This window comes from Suricata suricatta, chromosome X (genome assembly GCF_006229205.1).
Source record: "Suricata suricatta isolate VVHF042 chromosome X, meerkat_22Aug2017_6uvM2_HiC, whole genome shotgun sequence".
Lineage (NCBI taxonomy): Eukaryota > Metazoa > Chordata > Mammalia > Carnivora > Herpestidae > Suricata > Suricata suricatta.
The window spans coordinates 26,207,301-26,227,209 of record NC_043717.1 but is presented as its reverse complement, the minus strand read 5'-3'; the positions used below and the strand labels follow the sequence as shown (position 1 = coordinate 26,227,209).

The 19,909-nt window shown below is 34.5% G+C and overlaps 1 protein-coding gene across 9 annotated transcripts in view; it reads left to right on the top strand.

Moving 5' to 3' along the window:
• Nucleotides 1-19,909, top strand: part of DMD (dystrophin) — a 1,657,593-nt gene that overhangs the window by 454,264 nt on the left and 1,183,420 nt on the right. For all 9 annotated transcript variants that reach the window (XM_029929473.1, XM_029929472.1, XM_029929470.1 and 6 more), the window contains 3 exons: nt 5,055-5,234; nt 5,558-5,686; nt 7,225-7,395. In XM_029929473.1, the coding sequence (XP_029785333.1) occupies nt 5,055-5,234; nt 5,558-5,686; nt 7,225-7,395 (480 nt within the window). The remainder of the gene's footprint in view (nt 1-5,054; nt 5,235-5,557; nt 5,687-7,224; nt 7,396-19,909) is intronic.

Genomic DNA, 19,909 nt, shown 5'->3' with positions numbered 1-19,909 from the left:
AGAAAGAGCTAAAATAAAGAAGAATCTAGTACCATCTCAGTAAAAGGAGAAAGATACATGGAAATGGAATTATGTCACTTTTTTTTACTAAATGTGGGACTATATGAAGATAGGCTCTATGGGACAGGGGACCCAAACAAATGAAAAAGGCTAAGGGTGGGGTATGGGAATGATAGGAGAGCAGAGAACTTAGCCAAAGAATATAAGTCAATGGGAAATTCCAGAAAAACTTGTGGAAGCATTGGATCATGTGAGATTAAGCCCAAGTGGGCTATGTTTCTCAGCCCCGGTCAGAAAATAGCTGTGGATGTGTTTCTCTGGGGCCAGATCATTAATTGTACACTTTTTTTTTTTTTTACCATTTTACCTTTAAATAAAATTAACAGAAATGTCTCCTTCACATGATGGTGTGCTCGTCAGAGATCAAGGGGACAAGATTTCCCGTCCTGCTAGCCCATCAGTGAAGCGAGTTGATAAGCTGCCGGCTGAATGTTCAACCTCCTGCCATTGTAAATTATACTGGAGTGAGTTAACTTAGAGATAGGAGGAAGGAATCAGAATGTATTTCCCATCATTCGCATGAGCACCTGGCAATCTTCATTAGGAGAAGTCATCCTCTGCCACCGCTTTTTTATTTTAAGGAAATTGGAATAGCATTTGATAATTGCTATAGCTAGGAAGAAGGAGACAACAGATTTGTTTCTTTTAAATCATGGAAGTTAGCGTTTAATATTTTGACTATTCTGGAGCTATTAAATGTTACAAATGAAACATATGGACAATAAAAATATGTTAGATTTTATGGCTGTTTGTGTTTAAACCAAGTGCTACTACTCTTAGCTGATATTTTTCCTGTGCCATTAAAAACCCGAAGTGCCCAGTGTATATTTCACATTAAACTGCTATTGAAACTCCTGAAATTGGACTTATGGCCAGGTGATAGGTCAAAATAAAACTGAACATGCATAATTCTTCTTTGCACTCAGCCTTAAAATCAACGTTAAAAGCTGTCATGATGGGAAAAAAAATCTAAAAGTTGAGTTACAACTTAGTCAGTTTATTCACTGCATTTGAACTTGTTTATTCTGAAGGGTAGACACTTCAGACCTTCTCCATATCTCACCCAACAAGGCAGCCAAAGAAGGCATGTGTGCTCAGGACTGGATGGGCTTTTTTGGTTTGTTTTCTGTTTTGTTTTGTTTTTTTTTTTAAGAAAAGGAAGTATCGGGTCTGTTCAACTCTTTTCTCCTCAACTCCTCAACCCCATAAATAACTACCTCCCTTAGCGAGGTGTGAGTAAAGGTATAGAGAGAATGGCTGAAACAGTAGCTAGAGTTCAGTCTAGTAGCTCAGTTCTGAAAAAAAACAGCAAGTATAAACTTTCCTGTGGTACAGGGAACTATCAGAGTTGGGAGAATGGTTGGTTCCTTAACATCACAAAATGTATATTTTTAGTTTCTTGTAAAGCCTTTTGGTGGCTTTTTATTTTAACCTTCATATATATATATTTTTTGTCATGTTGCACTTTATCTGTAGTCATTCCAAATCATCTAGTCCTTTATGGCAAACTTCAGTTTCATGTCTCACCTCTCCCTTCAAGCCATTCAAGCTCATCCCAGCCATGACTACTATTTGGCAACACGTGATGTTTTTTTCTAGTACGGTATCAACTTATTTTATTACAGTAGCTTTTCTCTGCAGCTGCACTATGGGTAAAATTATAGCAAGGTATGCAAAGACTACCTCCTTTCTAATCTCTGGCAGTAAATGGCATAGTACAGAGAGGATATTAGACACCAAACCCAAATTTATTAGTTGAAATTGAGATCTTCAGAAAGCAAGATCAGTATGTTTATTTGAAGTCTAAGATGGTATTATGTTAAAATCATACTTTTTAATTGTTTTAATTTAAATTCAAGGCAAAATGCCATGTAGTAATGGTTTCAGGAGAAGAACCCAGTGATTCAACTTTCCTACAACACCCAGTGCTCATCCCAAACAGCGTCCTCCTTAATGGCCATCACCCATTCGCTGCCACCCACCTCCCTTCCAGCGGCCCTCAGTTTGTTCTCTCAATTTAAAAGTCTCTCGTGGTTTGCCTCCATGTCATTATTTTTCCTTCCCTTCTTCTCTATTCATCTGTTGGGTTTTTTAAATTCCACATATGAGTGAAATAATATATTTGTCTTTCTCTGATGTATTTTCGCTTAGCATACTTTTAATTTAAAATAAATCTATTTTATACAAGGAAGCTGTTGTAAAAGATACTTTTGTAGGGAGAATTAAAAATCCATTAACAGAGCACAATATTTTTCCTAATGAAAAATAGTATTCATACAGATGACTTAAAACCAATTTGTTCTTGAATACCACATGTAAATGTTTAACACTAGGTTTTTTTACAGTACAAATGTAAATTTTCTCATGGGTCACTTTTGGATGTGTGCAGTTGCGAGCCATTATCATGATCACTGCTCTTTTTTCAAGATTATATTCATAATGGAGATAACTTTAATATCTTTGAACACTATCTTATAATATTGAGGAAGCCAAAGTGATAATAGAAATTATCTACATTTCCTGTTTTGTTATTTTCATTAACTGAATGAAGTTTCCATGGACATTAAACATTTTCTCTTGAAAATTAGCTGTAGAATTTTGGCAGATGTTTAATCCATAATGGTTGTGATCTATGAACTATTAGCAACAATATTTCTTAAATTCAAAACTTCAGCCCTTCTGAGATTTGGAAATTCACATTGCCTTTAATTGTATTGCCTGTCATAGAAAAGACAAATGTCTGTGTACTCAACAACTTCTTACATCAAGGCCAAAACATTGTGTCATCGTTAAGACATTTTAAGATATAATTAACAATCCAAATACAAAGTAAGACTCAGCTTTGTGAGGAGTTACCTTTGTGAATAAATCAACTCTAGTGACAAGCCACTAGTCTGGAATGAATACAGGAAGTAGGCAATACTCGTCTGCATATCTTTCCATGTCTTTGACAAACACATCTCAAGTATAAATTTTATAAGGACAGGGACTTTCCCTGTCATTTTATTCACAGTGCCTTGAACAGTGGTCACCATGTAAGGTTGTAAAAGTTGTATACTCCACAAGGTTGCAGAGGAAAAGAAAGAAAGGGCTGAAATCTAGTCCATGACCACTCACAAGTCAGTCTTTAGAGGGGACATTTTTCCTGCAAAGGAGGCATTTCTCATAATTTCTGTATAGATATTAAGTTGAATCACCTATGTCATTGCTACAACAGTGATGTTTTTAGTAGTAGCTCAGTGACATTTATGATTGACCCATGAAGGAATCTCTTGTGCGCTTCTAAGCTCACTTAAGTAGTACACCTATCGCGGGGAAGCCTCTGCAGGGCAGCCGATGAGTGCCTTTGCCCATAATTACTTGAATTTCAGATATTTTTGTATTGGAAAAGAAAAGAGCAAATACTAAAGAATATCTTAGGATAGGAGAAACTATTAGATAATTTGTATACAAATTAGTTTATACAGTCTTTTTGCCTCATTTATTTCCCCTACTTATGTGATATGAAAAGCAAAAACAAAACGTCTATACATAGCGGTTTTGAGTGCGTCGGGACCAAATAATGTGAAGGAAAGCCAGCCACAGGAACTATGTAGGCACATCATAATGATAGAAAAGATACTTTGAGAGCATCAAGGAGTTAGTTAGAAATGGGCTATAAGCTGGCATCATAGAGACCCTCTTTTTCGATTATGGGGACCAACCCTCTTACTCTCTGTGCATAGGTTTCATTTGCCTCTTGGCAGGTGGGCTCCCTCTTCTTTCTCACTATTGCTGCTCCCCATCGATTTTGTCTTACTGTGACTTAGGTTTCCTGTGGTGAAGACGTCAGTTTCATTTCTAAATGACTTCTAAGCTGGTGTGGTGTCACAGTCTCTGTATCTCTTAGTTAAACCTCTTGAGAGGATCTGCTCTGCCTTATGCCCTAGTGAATGTCCAACCACTGTATATAAACAAGAAAGGGCCCAGGGCAGAGACAGGGAGGTGAAAGATGGTCACGTGGTCAGCTCTGCTGGCTTCCCAAGAAGAGGGCTGGAGGTGGAGCTGACAGGCAACATTTGTACTAGGAACAGTTTTTGTAGCAACTTTCTACATAATTTCTAATATTAAATGTGCCTGTTTCACATTTTGTAAATCAAGACTTAGAAAGTGGTGATGCTCTCTTAGGGGATTTTAATATTACTTCTTCAACTTCACAGTCCTCTAATTGAAATTAAGCATTTTCTCCCATTGTGAATGTGAGCAACAGACAGTAATATCAGCAGTCCCTGCTACTTTGTCACCAGTAGAGAGAGCAGATAATTTTATATCACATTGTAGTTGTTGTATGTATTTGAAAACACCAGTTATGGTCGCCACTACTTTGAAATTATCCTAAAGATCTGATGCTCAATTACCCTAGTTACACATGTTAGGAAAGAAAATAGGTATTACCGTCTTACAAGTTGGAAAAAGATATTTTGTATATTGTATTTCAGGATAACTCATTTTCCTTAAAAGCCAATGGATTTAAATTTGGTTTTAAAAATATTATTATGGGAAAGAGTCTTAAGTTTAATGAGTTGCCAGATAGTTTTGTGGCACAAAATGCTGAAAATTTCTGTTATAGAAAACCAAGTGTGCAGTAATTATTGACTTTTCTAAAAGTAGTTGCTTCTTTGTCAATGAGGTTTCTAAGGTCTGTCTTCACTCAGTATATTTACAAATTAAGTAAATATAAATATGTTTCAATGGACAATATGTATCTTTATTAAGTGTTTACAGTCATAAATAAGTATAAATTAATCATGTTTACATGTACCTATATGTTTACGTATACCCAACAAGGAAACTACAATATTTATGGTGTGATTTTCATCACCCATAGAGACACATCGAAGGTTTAAATCTTTGAAAAATCTTATTGTAGTAACCATACACGCAGTCATTTCAAAAGCATTAAATCTTAAGTCTACAATATATTACTCCAAACTCAAATGTTCTCCTTCTCACAGGCTACCCAGAAAGAGATTGAGAAACAGAAGGTTCACCTAAAGAGCGTCACAGAAATAGGAGAGGCTTTGAAAGCAGTTTTGGGCAAGAAGGAGACATTGGTAGAAGATAAACTGAGTCTTCTGAATAGTAACTGGACGGCTGTCACTTCGCGAGCCGAAGAGTGGCTCAAACTTTTGCTGGTAAGAGAAGAGGCCTGAGGATTTTCCAGCCTTCTCCATTATGAGAAAGAAAGTACATGTGCTTTGAATAGCAATATATGTGCCTGCAGATTCCTCAGCTCCACATAAAATAAACAGTGGCCCTTAATTCAACATCTGCAGCTATATTTTAATATTTTTCCGTGTCAGTGCTGGGTGCTGTATTTTGCATGGAGGCCACACCTACGTGTACTTTGAGTAATACTACCTTTTTTGTGTGTTTTATTATCGTAGAAAGTAAGACAAATCTTCTAAGAATTTTGCCTAACCAATAATTTGTCATGGTTTGTCTCTGTAACATTAAGGAGTACCAGAAACACATGGAAAACTTTGACCAAAATGTGGATTACATCACAAACTGGATCATTCAGGCCGATGCACTTTTGGATGAATCTGAGAAAAGGAAACCTCAGCAAAAAGAAGACATACTTAAGGTAGCAAATAAAATATTATGAAAAGTAATTTGTTAACTGTACAACAATTATGTTGATCATCAAAGACTTGTTAATAAGAGTGAAAAAAATTCTTCCTTCTTCCTCCCTTTCTACTTTCCTTCCCTCCCTACTTCCTTATTTCAAATGGGAGTTAATAACGTGAAACAGTTTTGTAATCTGGATATCAGTCCATGTCCACCTCTCAGCTCACTATGCAGAATTTAAACTCTGATGAGAAAAGGATGCCGGGATTTATTTTGGTGTCATTTTGCCAGCCTCTGCCCATTTACTAGTAATAGTAGTACGTTCTTATATCTAACACAAGGATCCGTTTTCCAATTTCATCCACAGCCCATTCTGAGTAACACCTGAAATCCAATCATCTGGGCATCTTGCGTATGCAATCCAAATCTTAGTAATGAGTAACAGTATTGAGCTTACATAAAACTGGATGCTTTTTATTTTTCACTATATGTAAAGTAAACATGACTGTGTTCTCTCTTTGGGTATTATAACCAATCACTAGGACATCCTAAGTCATCTTTCTCAAAGGCAACTTAATTTTTACTTTTTAACAATGGTGCCTATAAAAGGATATGAGAAGTATAATGTGTGAATTTATCTTATTGATGCTATATTATCTCTATTCAATAACATCTTAATTAAATAGCAAGACTTGAATTTTAACAAATTACATTTGAATTAATGAGTCCTTATTCTGTTTTGCAGAAAAAAATTGTATTTAACTAGTGGGTTACTACTTAAAGAACACTAAAAAATTGTAGCTTCTGTCTGTATAATTCATTCGTTTCTTTTTCATGAAGTACCTATTTTCCAAAGATTACAATTCATTTTTGGTGGAAGACTGTTGGTATGTTTCAGGTTGTCCCCAAAACATATTCACTCTCTTGTTTGTACCTTACTTTGCTCTCTCTTGCCCTTTGATGTGTAGTTAAGGAATACCATCTTACAGTGGCATTTCCTTCAAGATCTTTGGAATAATAGGAGCTGAGTTATTTCACTTATAGCCTCTCTGACCTCTTGAGTCAGGCAGAACCTTCGTCAACCCCTCTGTCTTCGACACAGAATTCTTATCTGTTAGAAAGTCCATTTCCCCCCCGTGACACCTAGGAAGGAAAAGAAAATTGTTCTTGAGCTACCTTTGTTCCCAAGAATATATTAAGGTTATCCCACGGCTATGAAATTGAGTAAAGTCAAGATAAAATAAGGCTAAATAAAAAATATTACAGTCAATGCAGGCAACAAAGGGTAGTCAAGAAAACATCCCTGGTCCCTCCTCAGACTCACTAAATCCTGTAAATAAGCATAGATCACACTTAGACAAGGACATTGACCAATATTCCTGAGATCACACACATTCCCACTCTACTCCTCTATTTGATGGAAGTTGACTTTTTCTTCCCTCTGTATTCCTCTGCATGTGCTCATTCTTTCTCTCTCTTTCTCGCTCTCTTGCTGTCTCTCGACTTCCATTTAATTACTAACTTCAAGCCCTGTCTCTTGCTCACGGAATATAGCGCCTAAAGGCTGAAATGAATGACATACGCCCAAAGGTGGATTCCACGCGCAACCAAGCAGCAAACCTGATGACAAACCGCGGCGACCACTGCAGGAAAGTAGTAGAGCCCAAAATCTCAGAGCTCAACCATCGATTTGCAGCCATTTCTCACAGAATTAAGACTGGAAAGGTAGGAAGATCTGCTCCAAGGTGGAAACTAGTGATAAATGATCTCTTGCGAAGGTTGCGCAGTACTCTGAAGGGGGCAGGCGACCCCCACGGCAAGGTTTTCAAAACGAAAATGAAGGCCAAAATATATTTAAGGAAATTTTACCACTGAATCTCAGGGGAGATCAGTCTCTCCCCACTCCCTTTCCACCAGTCTCCCTGTCTCCCTCTCTTTGTCATTTTTCTTTTCATGCCACAGCTATTCTAGAACTGCATTCTGTACTGGTTTGTTTACATATGTACTTTCAGGGGTAACCTACAGCAAAGTAACAAATAGCATGCTGCAGGCCAACAGCAACAAACAAAAGCACAAAAGACATCCATCTAAGAAAAGCCCTGCTGACTCCTTTTGCCAAATATAATATTGCTTGTGTGTAATATGGATCACATATGCCTTGTGCATCTCCTGCATGATCTAGGGTGTTTGTATCTCTTTATTGGTTGTGCACATGCGTGTATGTGTGTGTATTTCACTTGCTCTTGCTAATTGCTGATACTTACTGTGACAAAATCCGTTAGGCTATAATGACGTGCTCACGCCATAAAAACAAATAATTGCAAAGCTTATATAACCTAATTTTGTAATTTTATATGTCTGTTTATATTTATTCTATTTAATGAAGAACCAGGGGATATGGTACTTTTGCATGATACTCCTTTATATTTGTGTAACATTTAATGAATACAAAAATCTTATCTAATAGGTCGCTTGCAAAAATACATATCTAGAAATTCAACCCATTACGGCGAGTGTCAAATTGCAAGGAATTACCCAAAATTTTCTAAAACGTCGTTTGACACATTTTTCAATATATATGACATGCTTTCAAACACAAAAATGTATGTAAAATAAACATGTATTTACATATACAGATAATTGCTATAAATAAGCTTAAATGAGAAAAACGTTCTTGAAATGTGTGTGAGAAAATATGATGTAATATGTCAGGTAAGTGCTGACTCCTGGAAGAATAGGAGATTTTGTTTGAAAATCATTTTGATAAACATGGACACCCTTAATAGCATGATTTACAATTGCTACATTTTCTAAGGCATTCCAAGGTATCACTGTTCCATGTACTAGTACATATTTAAAAGAGTTTCTAAAATATATGGAAACGTGGTATGAATTTCTAATTCTTTATATGCATGAGACATAGTTATCCTTCAAAGCTCACTTTCCCAAAGCAAAAAGGTATTAGCTTACCTTTATTCATTGCTGCTGCTTCTAGTTAGTGATACTTGTTTATGTGCTATTTTAAGGCAGCTGTCCTCACCTGGAAAATATCTGAAAGGCTCCCAAAATTTTATTTTCAGAGCATATAGTTGTTTTTGGAAGAATTTATTCTGCTGCTTAAGACAATTGTTTTTACCTCTAAAAATAATTATCCGAACATGTAATATCTAAAAAACCAAAGGCTATTTCAGTCATCTTAAACAATGGATGCTAATCCTTCTTTACTCGGTTTCGTGTTCTTCCTGTTATATGTATATATCACAAAGCTATAGAATATTTAAGAAAAAACAGGGTATTATTTTCTTGATCTTTTCAATAATACATTAAGACAAGTTGTGTCGCAAGATTGTGACTTGTAGATGCTGAAAAATGAGTAGAATTAAACCAGCATGATAGAAGCTGACAGACTTATAATGGACCAGAGAAATTTGTGAATTTTCATTCTGTATTCTGTACAAATTTGTCAGTTATTTCCATACGTCATACATAAGGAAAGCCACTTGATACATCTCTTTTTTCTTCTCCTTACTGAAGGACAGCATAAAAGAGATTTTAAATCAATATTTTCAATTACAGATTGATTAACAAGAGAATCACATTGTCACTTTTCAAATACTCCTTTTTCTCTAAATTAATAAAAATGACTGGATGCAATAGTGATCCCATTGTGGGGCTTTGAAAGATAATTATGCTCTATCATCATGTTGAAACCAAAAACATGGAGATAAAGCCTATCTGACATTTTGCTGATTTCTTCATTGCACTATGCTAGTGAGTGTGAAAATATGCAAGGATGCAAAAAATAGTTACTTAAAAATATCTGTTTACAACCACAGGCTGAAATAGTTATTACAGTCATATAATGTACTTAATACCAGTGCATCTTCAAAAAGATGTTCAATTAATGAGGTAATTCCAGCAATCACATAGTATAATAATAAGAGCATTGGACATAGAAGGCTGAATTCCAGGCTTAACTTTGTCAGCATTAGGCAGAACATGTAATTTTTCTGCAATTCCATTTCCACGTTTGTAAGATAAAGGAGTTAAACTAGATTAGTAATTCTTAAAAAGAAAGCATCCCCCCCTTCTGGGCCTCAAGAGTTATTATTTAGAACAGAATATATAAAATGGGTAACAGGAGAGTTCCTGGATGGGTGGATTTCTTATATCTTTCTCTTTCCTGCGGTAAGGTTCTAGTGATACAAGTTATGTCCAAAAATGTGGTATAAAATTACTGGATTAAATTAGTTAAAATGAGTAATTAGTTAGATTAGCTCTTAAGAGTTCTAAAATTGGACAGTCCAGTCATCATTTGTTGATGCAATAATGAATTTAAAATAATGACCTGTATGTGTGTTTGCTTATGGAGTAGGGTGATTCAGGAAGTACTGTAATTCTCTGGGGTGATTTTTGATCTCAGTGTTGAGCTCCTAATACCCAAGTAGGGTTTATGCAAGGTAAGATTAGGTTGGAGTATGCCCTTTTTATGGTTGACTTGCACTTAGAAGAATAACTTGGGAGAAAATCTACAATGAGAAATTTAGTTAATGTAGGTTGGGAATATATATGGGTAGAAAAGTGACTCCATAGAAGAACTAACTTTAGGATTCTTTTAAAGGTCAACTAGAAAGGGTAGTTGAGTAGAGCTAAATTTTATCCTGAAAACACACTGACAATACCTGGATTCATTGTTTGGTGATGAATACGAACTTTCTGTCTCCTGCAATGACTATTCATGACAAGAAATTACAATATCCAGAAAGCAGTGAGCATTGGGGTCCTCAGTTTAGACTGGTTGAGAACTTACTCATCAGATGCAGCTCTCTGCAATGGTAACTTTTAACCATTAATGAGGAAAAGCATGGTGCAAGGAAAAAGTTCTTCAAGCCACAAAACCTGCTGGGAATGTGATCATTTATATGACCCTTTATATCTCAGAGCCATGTTTTGTTTAGAAAAGTAGAAAGTTGATATATGTCTTATTTTAACCTCCCAATTATGGTAAAGATCAAATGGCTTAGGATATGTAAAAGCATGCCTTTTACAAAAGTTCATATTATTATATAGATGCAAAATGGTAAAATTATTAATATCAATAATTATTTATACCATATTATATGTTAGCCTTGAATGGCCACATTTTGAAAGTTAAGAGAGAAAGTGATAGGAAAAAGAAATGGAGGAATGGCTGGTTTTTCTTTCTGGCCACTGCTGGGATGGGCTAAGATCAAGAAGATGTCTTTGTTAATTCCATTCTAAGGACCAGACTTATGTATTATCAAGTGGACCAATATAAGAAATGCTTGGAAGGTCTCCTTGTCCCAAATATGATCTTTAAAATACATTATACCTCATTCCATTTCATTGAGGTTCATCAGTAGTATCTGATTGCTTTGAGAAAGCTTAATCCCTCATAATCTGCTTGAAATCAGTTTGAGAAAATGGCTCTTTTATTGAGGATGGTCAGAATTATCAAAATCAATCATTGGTAACTTTCTAACCCTGAGTAAAGTTGATGGAATCAACGGGGAAAGACAACATGTGACATCTATTTTTGTTTTAGGGCATCTGAACATGGTGGCTTAGCAGGGTGATGGTGAGGAAGATACTATCAGGAAAAGAAGATGACAGGAAACAGATGCATAGAGGGGAAAAATAAATTGACTACTTAATCCTCTTCCTTATGGCATCTCTGCCCCTCTCCATGTTGGGAGAAGCCAAGTTGGAGATGGAAGTCCGCATTTTGGGAGAGATGATAGTTGAAGTAGATCTTTAGGGATTAATGAAGAAACTCTTGGGGAAAGGGACCAATATGGATGATCTCTTACCAACCATTTAGTATTTCAGATCCCAGTGTTTGGTTCTCTGGTTCCTGTATGGCTAGGTAAGATGTGATGGATTCAAGGAACTTGCCATTTAATGGTAGAGCAAGTTATGTTCATGGATATTGGGCCCAGAATGAGTGTATGCCAAGTAAATTTAGCAGCCGCTCTAGTAACATGAAGGAGGTAACAGTTCAGGATAAACTTAAGAAAAAGCTCAAGAGTGTATAGAGTGCTCAGTGAAGAGTACATTCTGTTTATTTACAAAGTGTAGAGCATGGAGCATGAAGCTTAGTTGTGGATGATAAGGCTGTAAAGGATGATTAGACACCGTGTGGAGAGGTCATGATAACCAGACTAATAGCTGATGCTTAATTTGAAAGGCAGTGAGGAATTCTTAATGTTTTTTTTTTTGACATGCCCCATTGAGATTAGTGCAACAGTGGTTGTGAGGAGAATTTAACTGAATAATAACAGGAAGTAGGGAATCCAATTAGGAAGTCATGGCAGTAGTGTAGGTTACAAACAGTGTGTACCTCAAATAAATGGGTATCTATGGGAATGAAAAGGAAGTGAGAATCTAGAACAGTGACTTTCAAACCTTTGTGTATTTGAAAGAATTCTTAAAACACAGATTTCTGTCTGTCCCCTCTGCCCACCTCCCATAGAGGTTATGATTCAGTGTGTCCTAATATTTGCATGTCTAAGCAGTTTTTAGGTGACACTGATGCTAATGATCTGGGGACTCAGTTTGGGAACCACTGGTCTAAAGACATTGAGAAGTAACCTAGACTTAAATTATTACATGCAAGGGCCAAAAAGATGGTGAGCTGAAAAATAACTCAAGACTCATTGAGAATAAAAGTCTGCATATGAGTTTCAAGAAGAAAATATGCAAATATACTTAGTTTCAAAATAATGTTGCCTAAATAGATTTTATCTAGCTATGGCCTATTAATATAGGCAATTACTTTGTTATAAAATATTATGAAACTTACAAATATAATTTGCCTATTTAAATTGTCTTCATGTCTGGAGCTGAAAGGTTAAATTATTAGCCCTGAAATTGTTACTAACCAAAAGAAAAGTATACTAGTTTTCTATATCTGTCATTATTTTTTAATATTTACATGCCATTCGAAGTTTTTATACCATATATTCTTTAATTTCCACAATAGACCGTAAAATTTCTTTTAAAATTCATGTAGCAGTTTCCCTAGATGCATTTATTATAATTGTCACATGAGATGAGGACAATCTGGCATGGTATGTGTAAATATTCATAATTTTATTGCTATTATAATGTTAGTGTCAAGTTTTTTACCTCCAATAAGTGTTAACAGCTGCAAAAATAATCATTCTTTGGACCAGAGGCTTTCAGATAAATATATATGGCTATGAGAGACCCATTGAGTTTCCCATTTAATATAGACTATATCAGGAAAAAAAAAAACCCATGCGGTTGGGTCTAATTTCTCCTAAATAGTGGCTTTATATGTGAAAAGTAACATGTAAATACTTGAATGATAGTTTAGCAGATATTTTGACTTTCTTAAACATCAGTTGGAAATACAAAATACCACTTATAAATGTGATCTAGAATGTTAGAATAAGATCTATTGGATTTCAAATGTTTAAGTAAAACCCAATTTTCAACAATCAGCTTTATTAATACAAATATATTGATCTTTTTCCCCTTTGTAGTCTGTTTCTAATTTAACACCTCTTCTGACAGAAGAGAGCACAGTCTGTTAACTCATATAGTTATTCTTGTTTGTATGTGTGTGTATGTGTATATGTGCGTATATACATACATGCGCACATACATACACACACTTTTTAGTGAAATTTTCTACAAAGAAATTATAGCAGAAAGCATAGATAAAAACTTTGGTAAAGATCTTTAGGTATTGCATAATTTGTAGAATACTAAATAGGTACCAATTACAGTTAAAAAGTCAAATAATATGAACAGTTTAATACCCAAACTACATAATACTCTACCTGCTAAGTGTATTTCACTGAAATAAATAAGAAATTATCCTAGCAACAGAATTCCTATATTAACAACTTCTTTTTCACGTTTGTAATTTGCTGTCATTTATAAGGTTGATTCAGTTGAAAATTTGATAACAAATCCTTTTTATAATCATTTAAAATGTTTCCCAAGTAGATGTTAATTGAGTTTGGTGAGCAGTGCCATTTGCTAGAACTAACTGGGTCTTAATAGCTTGACATTTAAAATGCTTAAAGCTCTTTGGTGATTCCTGATTGTAATCCTTTACGAAAGACAGTTATTTCTCTGATCAGTCCACAGATGCAAAAGTAATCATTCCTCCGACCAGGAACTTACGGATATTTCCAGGGCCCCTGAGAGCCAGTGAGTTGCCTCAGTGCTCCCAGTTAGCCTGGCTAGAAAAATGTCAGATCCTTCTTCATTGCTTGGTCCACTCCAACATGCTCCCCCTTAGCGTACTTTATTACCTTTGTTTATAACATTAGGTATTTATTGTTGCTCAAGTATATGTTAATATAAACCTGTCCAATTTCGCTTAAAAAGCAATGGTTTCAGTGCACTTCTTTGTATTTAAAACAAATTGAATTGAACAAAACAGAAATGAGAGAGGAAGAGAGAAAGTGCAGGAGAAAAGATGAAAGAAAAAAGAAAGCGAAAACACAGTTGTCCAAAGTGTTGTATTTTTGCTTTTAATTCACTTGTCTCCCTGATGTATTTTTACAGTACGATTCTTTATTCTCTTATTTCAGTTGCTACTACTAAACTCATTTAATCATGAGGTAGAGAAATATATTCCCAGTTATATTTAACAATAAGTAGGCAGTATGCTGATTCTTGAACGACCAATATATCTTAACCAGTCAGTATATTTTGTATCTAATCTGAGAAGTATGATCATGAGATTAATCTCATCATTTCAAAAGCCAATGTACTGAGTAGTATCATTTAAATAATTTCACAAATTTGGGAAGTTATTTTTACATTTTCATCCTTGAAACATCAAAAATAAGACAGTACCTTGCCCGATTATTAAAAGAATCCAGCCAATATATTGCCACGATTCTGAGTCAATTTGGCTTTATTTGTTAAATTTAGTTTCTTATGTTTTTTGGAGTTTGCTCTTACAAATTTAAAATAAGTGAGTGAATAAAGCTACAAAGTAGTTTACCTGATTATCTTTATTCTACATAGGTCTTTTTAATACACTTATTTCTCTTTGTGAGTTCCCCCCCGCCCCACATACTTTGATTTGAAGTAATTCTTCATATCATATCGGCAGTATGTCTTTTCTGTATTGCAGGATGTTACTGGTCCCTGAAACTTTATTCATTTTATTTTCCATGAATTATTTTATTTTTTACACTGATATTGTAATGATAAATAAACTTTCAAAGCTGCAGAATGGAAGGGGGAGACTGACTGATTTGAACCATTTTTAAACAAACCTGTAGCACTTGAATTATTTATTTCCAAGTTAGATATTAGTGTAATTTGAATGTAGTGGCCATTTATCATGATTATCAAGATTACATAGTCCATATTAACAAATGTTTACTTTGCTGTCTGTGTAAACACAGTCATTATGTTAGTGTATCTTTGCACGTGAGAATTAATATTTAACTAAAAGTAAGGTTATAAATTATAAAGTGTATCTGACTAATTTGAATGCTTCCAATTTACAATGAATCAATTTGTAATTGATTTTGCTTTTTTCAGTCTGTTACTGTTTGTTAACTTGTTATATAAGTCACCTTTAATGCTAAGAATTTAACAAAGCCTTAAATTTCATTAATCTTAAGTCATACAGCAAAGCACAATTAATAGCTGTTAAGAAATATGAAACATTAAAAATCAAGGAAAACAAAGCGTTGTCTTTCTCAGTTTCTCTGTCTCTTCTTTCTTTTGTGTCCGTTTATCTGTTTATTAAACTTCCTCATGTTTTACTTTATTTGTATTTTGTATGACTACCCAGTCATGTTAAAGCTCTTAAGATGGAAAGGTAAGTAAAAAATTAAATTGTGCGAAACCTATGCCTGGTGTATGCTCTCCCATACAATATAATAATCTTTGTTTGATTATTTTCTATGTATTCTAAAGCCTATCTTGTGTGCCTTGTCTAACATTGTGCGATTTAATTGTGATTCTAGTTCTGTGGTCATATATTTTCTTTAAATTCAATAGAAGTAATTTATACAAGTATTATGATGACTTATCCACGATTGTTTTCAATTTTTTAAAATAATTTATCATAATTCTCAACCTAAAAGGCAAAAATTATATACTTCATATGTTTTAAACTTTGGTGACTCAAGAGTAAGCTATTAAATTTTGGGTGCTTACTTATTATACATTTCTTTTATAAACTTTTATACGAATTCTAAACTACAAAAACAGCGAAGACCCAGGAATGACATGTAAAACTTTAATTGGTCAGAGAAGTACGTTCCATATTCAAATTGTTATGACCTAATGGAAACCAGTGAAGTCTTAAGGAAGCATTTGAATTTTTCTAAGTTCTTGCATCTGAATGAAGAATATTAAGCACATGCATGTCAGATGGCTGGTATGATCCTGCTAATAGTATAGACAAAATAAGTGGGTTGACTACTTATGCTTATTTTGGTTACAAACTTGGTCACTGGTTAATTCACTTAATATATTGGACATTCTAAAACTAGTTTTTGATATAGTAAGTACCTCATCTGTACAAAAAAGAGGAGTTATATTTGCTATGGAAAATAGAGCATATATATCCCAAACTTCAGGGATTAAATAACGACTGGTGAGACAAAGTATTAACTCTTCAAAACCAAATAACATACTGAATATTTAAGAGATACTGCAGTACAATGGAGGGTAACATATTAAATGAGGAAGAGAAACTCCTGATAGAACATGTGGAACCCATTCCCATAAATTTTTCTATCCCCAGAAGACGTCCACGAAATTCCTTTCAAAACATATTTAAATGCAAGTGAATAAGATGGACATCATTAAAATTATCTACATCCACTAAAATTTACTAAATAAAACATCAGCATCTTGACTAACACTAGTAAGACATTACTAGTGTCTTAGCGTGAGATATTTCAAACTAATAATGAGCCATTCTTTTCAAAAGTCATGGTTATAATAATTACTATTGACCTGCACTGTCTAAAAATGAAGCCACGAACCACATAGGGCTATTTTTGAAATGTGGCTACTCCACATTAAGAAATGTTGAAAGTGTAAAATCACAGTAGGTTTTGAAGTCTTAATATGAAAAAGTGAATGTAAAATATCTTCTGTATTTTATGTCGATTATAGGTTTATATGATAATATTTTGGATAGATCAGGTACATAAAATATAATTAATTCAATCTGTTTATACTTTTTATTATGGCATCTAGAATTAAAATTACATATATGATTTGCATTCTATTGTACTTTAGCTGCATTGCTACAGAAAAACAAAACCTTTTGAATTCAGAGGAGAGGATTTACTATAAATTGATAAAACTTTAGGAAAATATTTATGTGAAAAGTATCTTATTTCTAACATATACACTAATATGTCATCATCCTGCCTCTGCTTGTGTATTTTCAGCACGGAGAAACTCACTACTTTACAATTAGTGCTTTTAAAAAAACAACCTAGTACTCATTACTTGTTCCTGTACTAAACTAAAATTGAGGCTCCATGTAACTTGTACCCAGTGATTCAAGTTACTCACTATGGAACCACTCAGAATAATTCAAATCCCTACTCTCTATAATGACCTTTTTAACAAATGCAAGGCAGTCTTTGATCAGGAAATCTGGACCCCACATATACTACTAATAAAAATCTAAGTTTGCATTATGTTGCTTGATTAATTATCATGTTGTAGTAGTGTTTCCTAAAAGTTATTTTTATCTGCTTATAGTATTTTTGTACTTGGTGGTATGCTTGTTGATAGCATTTGGCCAATCAGGTCCTTTCAATTTTATACAAAAGAAATCGTGTTATTTAATTCTAGATAATTCAGGAGCTCCTTGTAATGTTGATTCTGCTATCCCATGACTGGTCATTCATTTACTTAGTTTTTCAGGAAATATTAACTTGTGAGTGCCTACTATGTACAAGGAGTGACTCCAGGTTGAACAAGACAGCAAATCCTTTATCTTCATGGGATGTTCATAGAATTCATTCCCCTCTTTGCATGTTGTTTTTTCTTTTCGCATGCTTTTTGTGTCTCCAAACAATTGCTGATGAAAATACTGCACAAGGCAGAACAAATACAAAGCCCTTTGGCATCCTCCTTGAAACTACCTTCTGCATTGTTACAGAGTAATTAATTAGCAAGTTTTGTTGCTCAAAATAGTACAACATTAACAAACTGAGTCTCAATTTCTCTATGTTCATTATTAGAATTTAACAACTTTATTAAATACCTTGGCAAAGTAGAATTGCTATCTCAACAAACATTTATTTCATTCTTCATAAGCCATGTTTTCAAAAGAATATATTTTGATGAAGTCATGGATGGGTTCAGTTTTGAGAGGCAACATTGAGTCAATATTTATTGAGCATTTATCATATGTCATATGGATATGTAGGATTTAGGGAGAAAAATAGTACCCCATATTAATTGAGCATTTATTATATCTCAGATAACATTCTAATATATTTGGTTCTCAAAACAGCCCTATAAGGTAGATATTCTTCTTATCTTCATGTTACAATAAAGAAACTAGACTCAAAGAAGACAAATAACTTGTCCAGGATCCCCCAGCTACTAAATGGTGGAGTCCCAGTTCAGTCTAGGTGTTCTTATTCAGGAGCTTATGCTCTTCACCAGAAGATTAAAAACATTCTAAGGGCCAAGGTGGGGGGTAGCACACAGAGTTCACCAGTAGGCTTGTAAGAAAGGTTGATGCGAGGAACACTTAAATAAGGCTAGAAAGGTCTTTGGGGCAATGTTAGGGGAAGGTTTGATTATCATGATGGAGTTGGGGCTCTTTCTACTTGTACTTTTTGAGTAGAGAAATAGCTTAATGAAACCCATGTTTTTGGAGCATACTGACCTCATCACAATGCTCAGGATAGAACTGGTGTCATAAGAAGGAGATTATTCCCCTATAAAGGAATCATTGCCTTAATTCCTGAGTGAGGACTAGGAGATATGGTATATATGCTATATAAAGCATATAGTCCTATATGCTTTCTAGGAATAGAAAGCAAGTGGATCATGGTGAATGAATTAATAATGATTTTACTAGAGTTAAGTGTTGAAAACTAAACTAACATGACTCACATTTCGGCTTGGATGACTGAGAAAAGTGGTCTTCTATTTACAGAACTAGGGAAGTTGGTGTTGCAAGCAACTTGGGGGGAAGATAATGAGCTTCTTTCTAGATATGTTGAACTTTTAGTGAGGTATCACCTGGCTCTAGGAGAATTTGTATTAAAATTAAAAAGTGAAGTACCAGCTAAAGATGAATATTTGGGAGATACTATGAAAGTTACAGTTAAATTTCCAAAGATAATACAGTGCTCTAGGCAAGTAGTATTGAGAAAGAGACATAGAGGCCTGATTTCAGAGCCTTTGAATTTACTGTCTGTATTTGATTATATGAAGATAGGGTGTGCTAGAAAGAAAGCATACAAAGAAGTAAAACATAAATCTGCCTGCAAGTGGACCCATTTTATTTTGACACCCAAGCACTCAATAAAAGGTTATTTTAAGTAGTATCTGTCATTTTATTTTCACAAAATTATGCAGACCAATGAAGTTGGTCTAATCAAAAATAAGCAAATGCAAACAATTCAATAACACAGACTAGTATCACATTAATATTGTTTAGTTACAATTCTCAAGGTTATTTTGTTTCTTTTACAACACTTTGAGCAATATGTTTTTAAGGTGTAGACATAGGTTGGTCATACAGAGATCCCTTAAACATGTTTACAATACTATTATTCTGTACTGGTTCAGGAACCCCTTCTGACATTTCAAATTGTGAATATTCATTAGGATTGAAAAAATAATATTGAAAATGAGTCACTTTTAAAAAGAGCCCATAAATCCTTTCTGGTGTATGTAGAAGTCCCCGGAAGATAAGTGTATACTCCTGTTGTGTGTGACATGCTGATGTTCTGGTGAATAGCAATTGATTATTCACTTTGTCAGTAGTAACTAAATACCTTTGGATACTGGTGTTTCCTTGAACATTTATCTTTATTGTCCTCTAGGAGATGCCGTTTAATAAAGAGTAAGACTGTGGCTGGGAATACGATGGGGAACAGTGAGCAGGGACAGTAATTGATGCGTATAGTCATCCCAGCTTAAGATAGTGAGGGTCACTCCTGAATTGCTTTTGCAAGTTGGGAAATGGTTTGCTCTGTAAGAAAATAAGATTTCTCTGTATCAT